At 50.0% G+C, this 10,614-nt stretch overlaps 1 protein-coding gene across 4 annotated transcripts in view; it reads left to right on the top strand.

Moving 5' to 3' along the window:
• The first annotated feature begins 7,239 nt into the window (after nt 1–7,239).
• The window catches only part of MAST3 (microtubule associated serine/threonine kinase 3), a 41,351-nt gene continuing 37,976 nt past the window's right edge, over nt 7,240–10,614 (top strand). For 2 of the 4 annotated variants that reach the window (XM_069589058.1, XM_069589062.1), the window contains exon 1: nt 7,240–7,321. In XM_069589058.1, coding sequence (XP_069445159.1) covers nt 7,283–7,321 — 39 coding nt within the window. In that variant the 5' untranslated portion in view covers nt 7,240–7,282. The remainder of the gene's footprint in view (nt 7,322–10,614) is intronic. The other 2 variants (XM_069589063.1, XM_069589057.1) reach the window with 2 other exon arrangements.

Raw genomic sequence — 10,614 nt, 5'->3', positions numbered from 1 at the left:
TTGCCTTTGGGGATGCTGGAAATGTTTTGGAACGAAATAGAGGTGATCATTGTACAATACAGTGAATGTTCTCAGTGCCACTGAATTGTATATATTAACACAGTTCATTATATGTTGTGTGACTTTCACCTTAAAAAAAAAAAGCTGTTCTCAGAACCCAGGTGGACAAAAAACAGGATAAAGGTCTCTCCTGGGGAAAAGCATCTGGGGAAACTGAGGCCCAGGGTGGGTGGGAGGAAGCACTTTTTCTGAGAGCCGGGTCCGAGAGGCAGCTGGGCCAGCCAGGGTCAGGCGCCCAGCAGGCCATGAAGTCAGAGCCACTGGAACAAAGAGGCAGTGTTCCAGGCCTGGCACAGTGGGGACGGAGACCCTGTGATCCTGTACAGAACAGCCTTCACTGGCAGCAGGGCCCAGGCCAGGCCAGGGGCGGAGTAGCTGTGATGTCTGGGGGGAGGGGCAGAGACAGAGAGAGAAATGAGAGACACAGAGAGAGAGAAGTGTGAAGGCGGAAGAGACCACTGGAGATGGGGTCAATCAACGGGCCCCCTCCCAATGATCCTGAGACTCTTACCCCAGGAGCCCCGTTTCACAGATGGAAAAACTGAGTCCAGAGACACTCAGCCTACTCAGGGCCCAGGCTAGAGATAAAGACATAGGTGCAAACCCTGAGGCAGAGCCCCCCACACAGTGGGGCTGAGCTTCCAGGAGCAAGGCTCATGCCCTAGGGCTACCTCCTATCCCCAGGAAAGCCAGGCTTCCCAAGCTTCAGCTTCCTCATCTGCATATGGGCTAGAGTGAGGATAAATGGGGCTTCCCCAGGGGCTCAGTGGTAAAGAATCCACCTACTATACAGGAGACACAAGGGATGCGGGTTCCATCCCTGGGTCAGGAAGATGCCCTGGAGAAGAATGTGGCTACCTACTCCAATATTCTTGCCTGGAAAATCTCGTGGATGGAGGAGCCTGATGGGCTGCAGTCCATGGGGTCACAAAGAGTCAGACACAACTGCCCAACTGAGCACAGGGATAAACAAGGGTTGCTACCCACCAGACAGCCAGGACGGTTTGTCATTCTTTGGGGGCTCTCAGTGATCTCTGCTCTTATCACACCTCTTTCCCATCCCCCCAAAGGTAGAGCAGCCACTGAGAAAACCTCAAGGGGCTGGAGCAGAGCTGGACACAGATGCTTCCAGCTCCTTGGGGGTTAGGGGCTGGCTGCAGGAAGGGGCAGAGGTTGGGGGGGGGCCTCTGAGGGGGACCAGAGAGGGCTGCCCCGAGAAGGGAAGTCTTAAACTGGCTTTGTAGAGCTAAAGGGCATTCCCAACAGAGGTCAAAGGAGAAGCAAAAGTCGGGGACACGCTTTGGGGAACACCAAGATGAACTGGCAGGTCTGGGGCTCCATGTGAGAGATGAAGATGGTGGAGTGATGATGGAGACGCTTGGCTGCTGGGCTGAAGGGCTGGGCTTCTTCCCAAGAAACTATGGCGGCAGCATGAGCAGGACTCCAGCCACGTGTGAGGTGTTGTTTCCACCCTTATTGAGGTCGCAGTTGGAGGCTCACCCTGAGGTTCACGCAGCCCACCTTCCCCGTGTCAAATCTTTGTACACCCACCTCTCTTGGCCTGCCTGCCACCTACTTCAGGACGCCCTCCCAGCTGCCCCAGAAGCACAGCTGAGATACGCCCCCAGCGCCGCCCCACTTTCAGATGCCCCACAAAGTGAGGAGGGGCAGGAAGGATAGGGTCATAGGCCCCCCCTGCCCAGGAAATGGTAACAGGAGGAACCACAGAACTTCCCCACCCCCTCAGCTTCCGTCTTCTGTGGGGAGGGTGGGTAGTGACCTTTAGCCTGAGAAGAGCTGAGCTGCCCTCCATGTGGTCAAGAGATCTGATGCCCTTGAGGGGTATCTAAGGAGGATCTTGAGGGATGAGTAGGAGTTGGCAAGGGAACGATCCATCAGCTCTTGTAACAAACACATTTATTAATAAGAACATTTTTTCACCAATAAGAGCATTTTTCATTCACTCAGCCAGGACTTTCTGATGCCTCCAGAGGATTATTTGAGGATGTTTTAAAGGATACATAGTGGTGACCAGAGGAGCCTGGAGGGCTACAATCTCTGGGGTTGCAGAGTCGGACGCAACTGGGTGACTAAGCACAGCACGTGATGGGTCTTAGCAGAGGCATGTATGTGTGTGCTAAGTCGCTTCAGTCGTGTCTGACTCTTTACGACGCTATGGACTGTAGCCCACCAGGCTCCTCTGTCTGTGGGATTCTCCTGGCAAGAATCCTGGAGTGGGGTGCCATTTCCTCCTCCAGGGAATCTTCCCGACGCAGGGATCAGAGGCGCACCTCTTGCGTCTCCTTCGTTGGCAGGCAGGTTCTTCACCACTAGTGCCACCTGGCAAAGGAGCGGCATGTGGGGTCTTTTTTCAGCTGTAGCGTGCGAACTCTTAGCTGCACGTGCAATAATGAGATCTAGCTCCCTGAAAGGATCGGATCCGGCCACCCTGCATTGGGAGCATGGAGTCTTAGCCACTGGAACCCCCAGGGAAGTCCCTTATTCATTCTTTTTTTTTTTTTTTTTAAAGAATACATATAAAGTGTGTGTGTTCGTTGCTCAGTCATGTCTGACTCTTTGCAACCCCGTGGGCTGTAGCCCCCCAGGCTCCTCTGTCCACAGGATTTTCCAGACAAGAATACTGGAGTGGGTCGCCATTCTCTTCTCCAGGGGATCTTCCTAACCCAGGGATTGCAGGCAGACTCTTTACCATCTGAACTACCAGGGATGCCCATTTACATACCCATTATTCACTCCCTGATGCCCCTCATGGAGACATTTGAAGAGGGTTTTGATGAATGTGTAGAAGATTGCAAGAAAAAAAAAACCGTTTATGTCCATTCAATAAATGATCTCTGATGTTTCTCAAAGAGAATTTGAAGTGGATTTTGAAGAATAGGTGTTCACTGTGGGAAAACTGCATTCAGTCAGTCCGTCAGTTTGCCGGTCAACAAATGCTCCCTGTTGCCCACTGAAGTGGTCTTTCGGGAAGGAGTTTTGTGAGGGAGTTCTTCAGAGGGATCAAGGACACTGAGATCTCTCTGGTGGCTTCCCCTCTGCTAGCTCCTCATCTGTCCACCCAACCACCTCTGGAACATGAGAGTCGCAGGCAGGAAGGCCAGCAGTCCCCAAGCAGCAGGGGGAAATAAACTTCAAGTGGCAGGCATTGTCTTCCGTCTCTACACAAAATTAAAAGAGGCTTCTTCCAGCTATGTGTTGACGGTTCTGCCTTGACCTAACCAATGCCTTTTTCTTACAGAGATGTTTTTCTTAAGCTTTGTTAATGAAACTATGTAATTGTCTTGGAATCTGCCTTTCTTTATCCACCTAAGACTAACTTATTTTACTCTTCTCAAATCTTGGGCTGATAATGGCTCAACAAGCCAGTTTTCCTGCCAGTTGTTTTATGGCTGGGGGATGACACACCTCATGTCATCCTATCTCGAAAATACATATTGTTGGAGAGGGGCCTGGGGAAACCCCCTCAGCTTTGAGGTGTCTCTCTTATCTGATTAATAGTTTTCTAACAGACATAAAACACCTTGCTAAAAACTATCAAGGGGGCACTCTTTCTGTCCACTTCTGATGTCTATGTCAGAAGTTTTCCCTATCTCTATTATACTTTAATAAAACTTGGCTACACAAAAAGCTTCAAGCAGTCAAGCCTCATCTCTGACCCTGGATCGAAATCCTCTCCTCCGGAGGTCACAAAACCTGGTGTAATGCACAGCTCGCAGCAACCTTTCATACAGGGAACCTCTTCACCTCCAGGTTCCGGCCAAAGTCCCAGGGAAGATACTGATTGGCTGAAATTGAGTCACATCTCCATCTTGAACCAATCACAGTGGCTGGATGCAAGACTCTAGGTCACATGTCCACCCCAGCCTGGCCTCCAATAGAACTTTTAGGCAGAACTAGCCAGAGACAGCCCACTCCAGTACTCTTGCCTGGCAAATCCCATGGACGGAGGAGCCTGGTAGGCTGCAGTCCACGGGGTCGCTAAGAGTTGGACATGACTGGGTGACTTCACTTTCACTTTTCATTTTCATGCATTGGAGAAGGAAATGGCAGCCCACTCCAGTGTTCTTGCCTGGAGAATCCCAGGGATGGGGGAGCCTGGTGGGCTGCCGTCTCTGGGGTCGCACAGAGTTGGACACGACTGAAGCGACTTAGCAGCAGCAGCAGCTGCAGCCAGAGACAGAAAGTTGGCTATTTTAGGGCATGAGTTTACTATTACCTAGGTGTATGCAAGCTCCAACTGAAGCCCATTTGGTGTAGGGTTGTCAGATAAAATATGTCACCCCTCAGTTAAATTGGAATCTCAGGTAAATGAAAGTGAAAAGTGAAAGTCACGTCCAACCCTTTGGGACCCCAATGGACTATACAGTCCATAGAATTCTCTAAGCCAGAATACTGGAGTGGGTAGCCTTTCTCTTCTCTAGGGTATCTTCCCAACCCAGGGATTGAACCCAGGTCTCCTGCATTGCAGATGGATTCTTTACCAACTGAGCCACAAGCGAAGCCCAAGAATCCTGGAGTGTGTAAACTATCTCTTCTCTAGCGGATCTTCCTGACCCAGGAATCAAACTGGGGTCTCCTGCATTGCAGGCAGACTCTTTATTAACTGAGTTATCAGGGAATCAGATAAATAATAGAGGGCTTTTTGCATACTTACATCCAAATTATTGTGCAGAGTAATATACTGAAAAAGTATTCATGGTTTATCTGAAATGAAATGTAACTAGGTGTCTGTAAGAGTTTGGTAGAATTGCCTTAACAAAGTATCATAGTCTGAATGATTTCAACAACAGAAATTTTCTTCCTTACAGTTCTAGAGGCTAGAAGTCTAAGATCAAGGTGTTGGTAGGTTTGATTTCTTCCAGGGTCTCTCTCCACAGCTTGAAAATGGCCTCTTTTCCTCCTGTCTTCACATTGTCTTCCCTCATACATTTTTGTATTCCAGTCTCCTCTTCTTGACTATCTGAGCCCCCAGGGAAGCCCCTAACCTCTTCTTATAAAAATATCAGCCACATTGGATTAGGATCTTCCCATATGACCTCATTTTACTTTACTTCTTCAAAGGCCTTTTCTCCAAATACATTCAGAGGTACTGGGGGATGAGGATTTCAACTTACGAATTTGGGGAGAACACAAATCAACCCCTAACAGTGACTGCTTTGGAAAACAGTTTGGTAGTTTTTTTTAAATATGTAAAAGCAGGGTTACCACGCATGCGTGCTAAGTCCCTTTAGTTGTGCCTTACTCTTTTGTGTGTGTGTGTGTGTGTGCCTTACTCTTTGCGACTCTATGGACCGTAGCCCATAAGGCTTCTCTGTCTGTGGGATTCTCCAGGCAAGAATACTGGAGTGGGTTGCCATGCCCTCCTCCAGGGGATCTTCCTGACTCGGGGATCAAACCTGCGTCTCTTACATCTCCTGCACTGGCAGGCAGGTTCTTTACCACTAGCATCACCTTGGAAGTGCAAGTGACTATAGGACCCAGGAATTCCACTCCTAGGTATATACCCAAGAGAACTGAAAGCATATTCATGTCCACACAAAAACTTGTAATACAGGTAATACATGAATGTTCACAGCAGCACTCTTCACAAGAAGCAAAAAGTAGAATAACTCAAATATCCATTAATGGATAAATGAATAAACAAAACACTATCCATGCAATAGAACACTATTCACCCCTAAAACGGAAAGGAGTGGCATTTGCTGCAATGTGAATGAATCTTGACAACATTGTGCTGAGCGAAAGAAGTCCGACACAAGAGACCACACGTTGTATGATTCTATTTACATGAAATGTCCAGAAAGGCAAATTCACAGTACATTGGTGTTTACCAGGGGCTGAGGGGAGGGAGAGTAGGAGGTGACAGCTCACTAGTGTAGGAGGTCTTTTGGGGTTGATGAAGTATTGTGGAGTTAGATAGCAGTACTGATTGCACAACTCTGTGAATATGTCTAAAAACCACAGAATTGTACGCTTTAAAAGGGTAAACTTTAGGGTAGGCAAGTTACATGCCCATTTAAACACACTTATGAGAAAAACAAATTTTGTCTTGGAGTCCTGTTTTTTTTTTTTTTTTTCCAAACAGGCTTCCCTGGTGGCTCAGTGGTAAAGAATCCACCTGGCAATGCAGGAGACATGGGTTTGATCTCTGTGTCAGGAAGACCCCCTGGAGAAGGAAATGGGAACCCACTCCAGTATTCTTGTCTGGGAAATTCCATGGACAGAGGAGCCTGGCGGACTATAGTCCATAGGGTTGCAGATTGTCGGACACAACTTAGCGACTAAACAACAACCACCTATATTTTTATGTGCTCAGTCTGGCTACCGTAACTTGGTGTGATCTTATAGTACCTCACAGACGATTAGCCAGGTCACCTCCAACCTGAGAATGTACAGTCATGTCAGGTGGAACATTAGGGTAAAAGAAGGAACCTGCAGCTGCAGAGACAGTGGGAGTTCCAGGGAAAGAGAGAATGTAGATGCCAGTTTGGGACTTCAGGCTTTTTCCAGCCTCCCTTTCCCTTCTACAAAGTCATGGTGAACAATTACCATCAGATACCTATGAGGGGAGGTCCTCATGAAGCATTTAGTTGGGTGCTCAGTTGACACTCAGCAAAGGCAGTCATCATCAAAAAAGAAACTGACAACTACAGTGGTTTCTTATTCTTCTAAATAAAGTTTTATTGGGACAAGGGCCAGAATTGGAGTGAGGCAAGCAGTCAGGGTCGTGCAAAGGCAGAGTCTGATCCTGTATTTAAAATGTTGATGTCTAGTTCATCATGCATTTTTGCGTTAGCTTTGATTCTTTATTGTTTTTTAAATGTTGTGTATCTTAAGGATTGTGTGTGTGTGAGTCCTTGTTAAATTTTGCACAGCAGTGAATACCCCACCACCTCACCCTTGTTGTGTGCCCCAGGCACATGGATCCTGAGCCTCAGTTTCCTCGTTTGCAAAATGGGGATAATTCTCTCTTCTAGGAAGATGTATTGCAAAGTGTTTACTTCTAGGCTCTAGGGGCGGGGCGGGGCCTGGAAGGGCGGGGCAGGCTCTCCCGAAAGGGGCGGGCCTTTCGTAGCCAGCTCCCGGAGAGGGGCGGGGTCAGGCCTCGTCAGCTGACCTGTTTGGCCAATGGCGCGGGGTGGCGGGGCCTGGATGGCTGAGGCGGGGCCGGGAGCCGGCCGGCAGTGCGGACTAGCGGGCAATGGACGAGCCGAGCCTCCTGCGGCGCCGTGGGCTCCAGGTGAGGCCCCGTGCGAGCGGGCAGAGATCGCTGGTGGAGTGAACCTGCCTGGGTGCGGGATCCGGGCTTGGACGGACCGGGGGGAAGCCGAGGCAGAGGGAGGGGCGCGCTCCGGGGGCTCCCGCTTATGCACTCGCATCTCAAAGTGCTTTTCCCTAGGTGAGAAGAGGGTATGCCCATTTGCCATATGGAGAAACTGAGGCTCCTTGGGGGAAAGGGGCTGAGGGTTTCGCTCTCTCCAGCAGGAGCTCTAATAATACGAGCAACGACAGCCTTTGAGTGCTCATCGTATGTTCATGTCGTTGGTGTTAATCCTTTTACTAGTGATATGTTGTATTAATCTTTTTACTAGGGATATAGTAATATTAATTAATGTGTATTAATACGTGCTTCGTGCCTTCGCAGCGCCATCGCACCCCTGTCTCAGCTCACCTATAAGGCAAGATGGGGAGGCTGGGGCTGTCAGGCAGCCCTTTCATCAGACAAGGAAACTGAGGCTCCAGTCTAAGAAAGTCACAATCCCGAGGTCGCCCAGTGGCATGTAATTTGCCCACCCTTAACCAGCTCTCTGGTGCACCAGCCACTGCCAACTGGCTGTGTGGCCTGGGGTGTGGGGGCAGGGGCGGTGGGAGGCACTCTTGCGTCTCCGGACTTCAGTTTCCCCATTCGCTATAAGGGCCCTCCTTTTCTGACCCCTTGCCTCGGGTTTGTGTGGGGAAGGCTGCGCCGCGAGGAGATAAGAAAAAAGGCATCACAGCTAGCAGAGGCTGACATTCCAATGTGGGTGACCCCGGGCAGCAACTCCTTTGATCTCTCTGGACCTCAGTTTCTCCGTCAGTTCAATGGGAATTTAGACAATCTAGCCCTTTCCCTGGAGCTTAGACCACAATGTAGAAGCCACCGGTTGCAAGTGGTGAAACCGGGATTCATCATTTACCCAAAAAACACTTATTGAGTGCCTACTGTAGTCTCCTGGCTCCAAGAGGCAGCGGTGGTGGTGAGGGGTGTTCACCCCTGGAACTGCCCTCCTGGATCTCCCAGCCTGTTGGGGGAGATGAATGCCTGAGCAGCAGTGACCCTGCCGAGGGGTCAGGTGCCATGGGGCACCCTCAGGCACCCCTGGAGAAGGTACCTGAATTGATGGTTGCCAGTGGCTTTGGGACAGAGAAGGCAGCCCCTGGTGGCAGGGCAGGGGGTTGGTGTTTGGGGAATGAATGAGGCTGAGAGAAGCCAGAAAGGACAGGGGAAATGGGTACTGAAGCTGAGGAGAATGGGGAAAGGCAGGCCTTGAACCTGGCTGCCAGACTGTGAACTTGTCTAAAGGTGAAGGGGGGTGCGGTCACCTGGATTTGGGTTGGGGAACAGGGAGGGTGTGGGTAGAGCTGAAAGGCAGAGACCCTGATGGCATGGGGAAGGAGGGGCAGGAGAAGGGCAGGGGTCATTGCCCAAGGCAAGAGCAGGGGGACTGTGAGCATAGACGAAGGGGTTCAGCTGGACTAGTGAGCACTGGGGAACCAGGCCCCGCCCAGAGCCCCAGATAGATTTGAGCCCCGCCCGCAGCCTCTTAAAATAGAGAAACTGCCTTCGGGTAGGCGAATGGGGGTGCAACTGACGTCAGAAAGTGGGGGCCTGTTCCATGGGGAGGAGGTACCCATTCCCTGAGGACGAATCCCATGTTACAAATGGGGAAACTAAGGCTCATAGAATCATAAGCTCTGTCCAGGTGTCCCAGTGGTTAACAGAATCAGGATCTGAACCCACACCGACCTAGCTCTCCCTCCAGACCAACCCCACATTGGCAGGACTCCATCCAAGGAGGTGAAGGGATGAGTAGGGATTGCCCAGGTGAGTGAGGGCAACCTGAGCAGAGGGAACAGCACGTGGAAATGCTCAGAGGTATGCAGACATATGTGTTTATGGGGCAAGCAGAGACCATTTCTTAGCAGCGGAACTGGGCACGTGAGATGGATTCATCTTCTTCTAGGGCTTCTAGCACTGATTTTGAAGAGGTTAGACTTTCTCCCTAGGGTGATTAGGAGCTGTGGAAGGTGCTGGAGCAGGGGAGGTCATGTCAGATCTGAGAGCTTTGAAAGACTCCTCTGGAGCAGGTGGGGGTCTAAAAAAGAGCCAGAAACAAGGAAAGCATCTTGTAAAGGACCAAGTAGGAGATAAAATGAAAATATTTTTTAAAATAACAGTAGGAGTGTAAATAAAACTGCTCACATTATGGGGCACCTACAAATGCTAAATGCTAAGCATGTATTTAAGTCTCCAACAGCCCAGGGGATTATTAGCTTTATTTATCAGAGGGGGAAACTGAGGCTCAGAGAGGGAAAGTAACAGCCAGGAAGTCAGAATTGAAATTCTAACTGGTCTGGCACTTGAGAGTGCAAAGATGTTGAGGGCTTCGATTTGGGGGATCAGTCACACACTCCTTCAGTTGGAGCCCTGAGCAGCCCCCCTATCCCACCTCCCCCCTCCCCATCAGGGGGCAGCCTGCTGATCAGAGTCAATCAAGTCAATCATTTATCCTGGAGGCTAATCTTTGCCACAGGTCAAAGAGTCAATTCATAAAAGTTCGGGAAAGTCATGAGCTGATTGAGCAGTCCAGACAATACATGGAGGTGTCTTGGCCAGTCTGACTGTGGCAATGCAGGGTATGCTGTTGGCTGAGTGGTTTTGTTGTTTAGTTGATAAGTGTGTCCAGGTCTTTGCAACTCCTTGGACTGTAGCCCAACAGGCTCCTCTGTCCATGAGATTTCCCAGGCAAGAATACTGGAGTGGGTTGCTTTTTCCTTCTCCAGAGGATCTTCCCCACCAAGGGATCAAGCCTTTGTCTCCTTCATTGGTGGGCAGATTCTTCATCGCTAAGCCACCAGGGAAGCCTGACTGAATACTAGCAGGTGATAAATAGGACCTGGCTTGGCCCCTGGGCCACCAGTTTGCCTTGGCTGTGGGTAAAGGGAAGAGGAGACTGGCTCTTCCTGGTTTGGGTTAAGCTCAGCCTTCTGTGTAGCGATTGTCGGCGCCAGTTAACATAAGCTGTTATTACTAGGATTACTACCACTATTAGTCTATCATTATTTTCTTTTCCCATTTGGCCCTTTGCTTCACCAATGACAGAATTTTATAACATCAGGTCCCCAAACAGAGCATGCGGGGACAGAGAAATTGGCCAGTCTGTGTCTGGACTTTGTCTCTGCTGCTGCTGGGGAAGCTCCCTGGAAGGGCCATCTGGCATTCTCATGGCCCAGTTCCAACTATTCTCCTCCTCCAGGAAGTCCTCTGGCTGT

The sequence above is a fragment of the Ovis canadensis genome, chromosome 5 (genome assembly GCF_042477335.2).
Source record: "Ovis canadensis isolate MfBH-ARS-UI-01 breed Bighorn chromosome 5, ARS-UI_OviCan_v2, whole genome shotgun sequence".
NCBI classification, from domain to species: Eukaryota; Metazoa; Chordata; class Mammalia; order Artiodactyla; family Bovidae; genus Ovis; species Ovis canadensis.
This window is presented reverse-complemented; position numbering and strand designations above follow the sequence as displayed.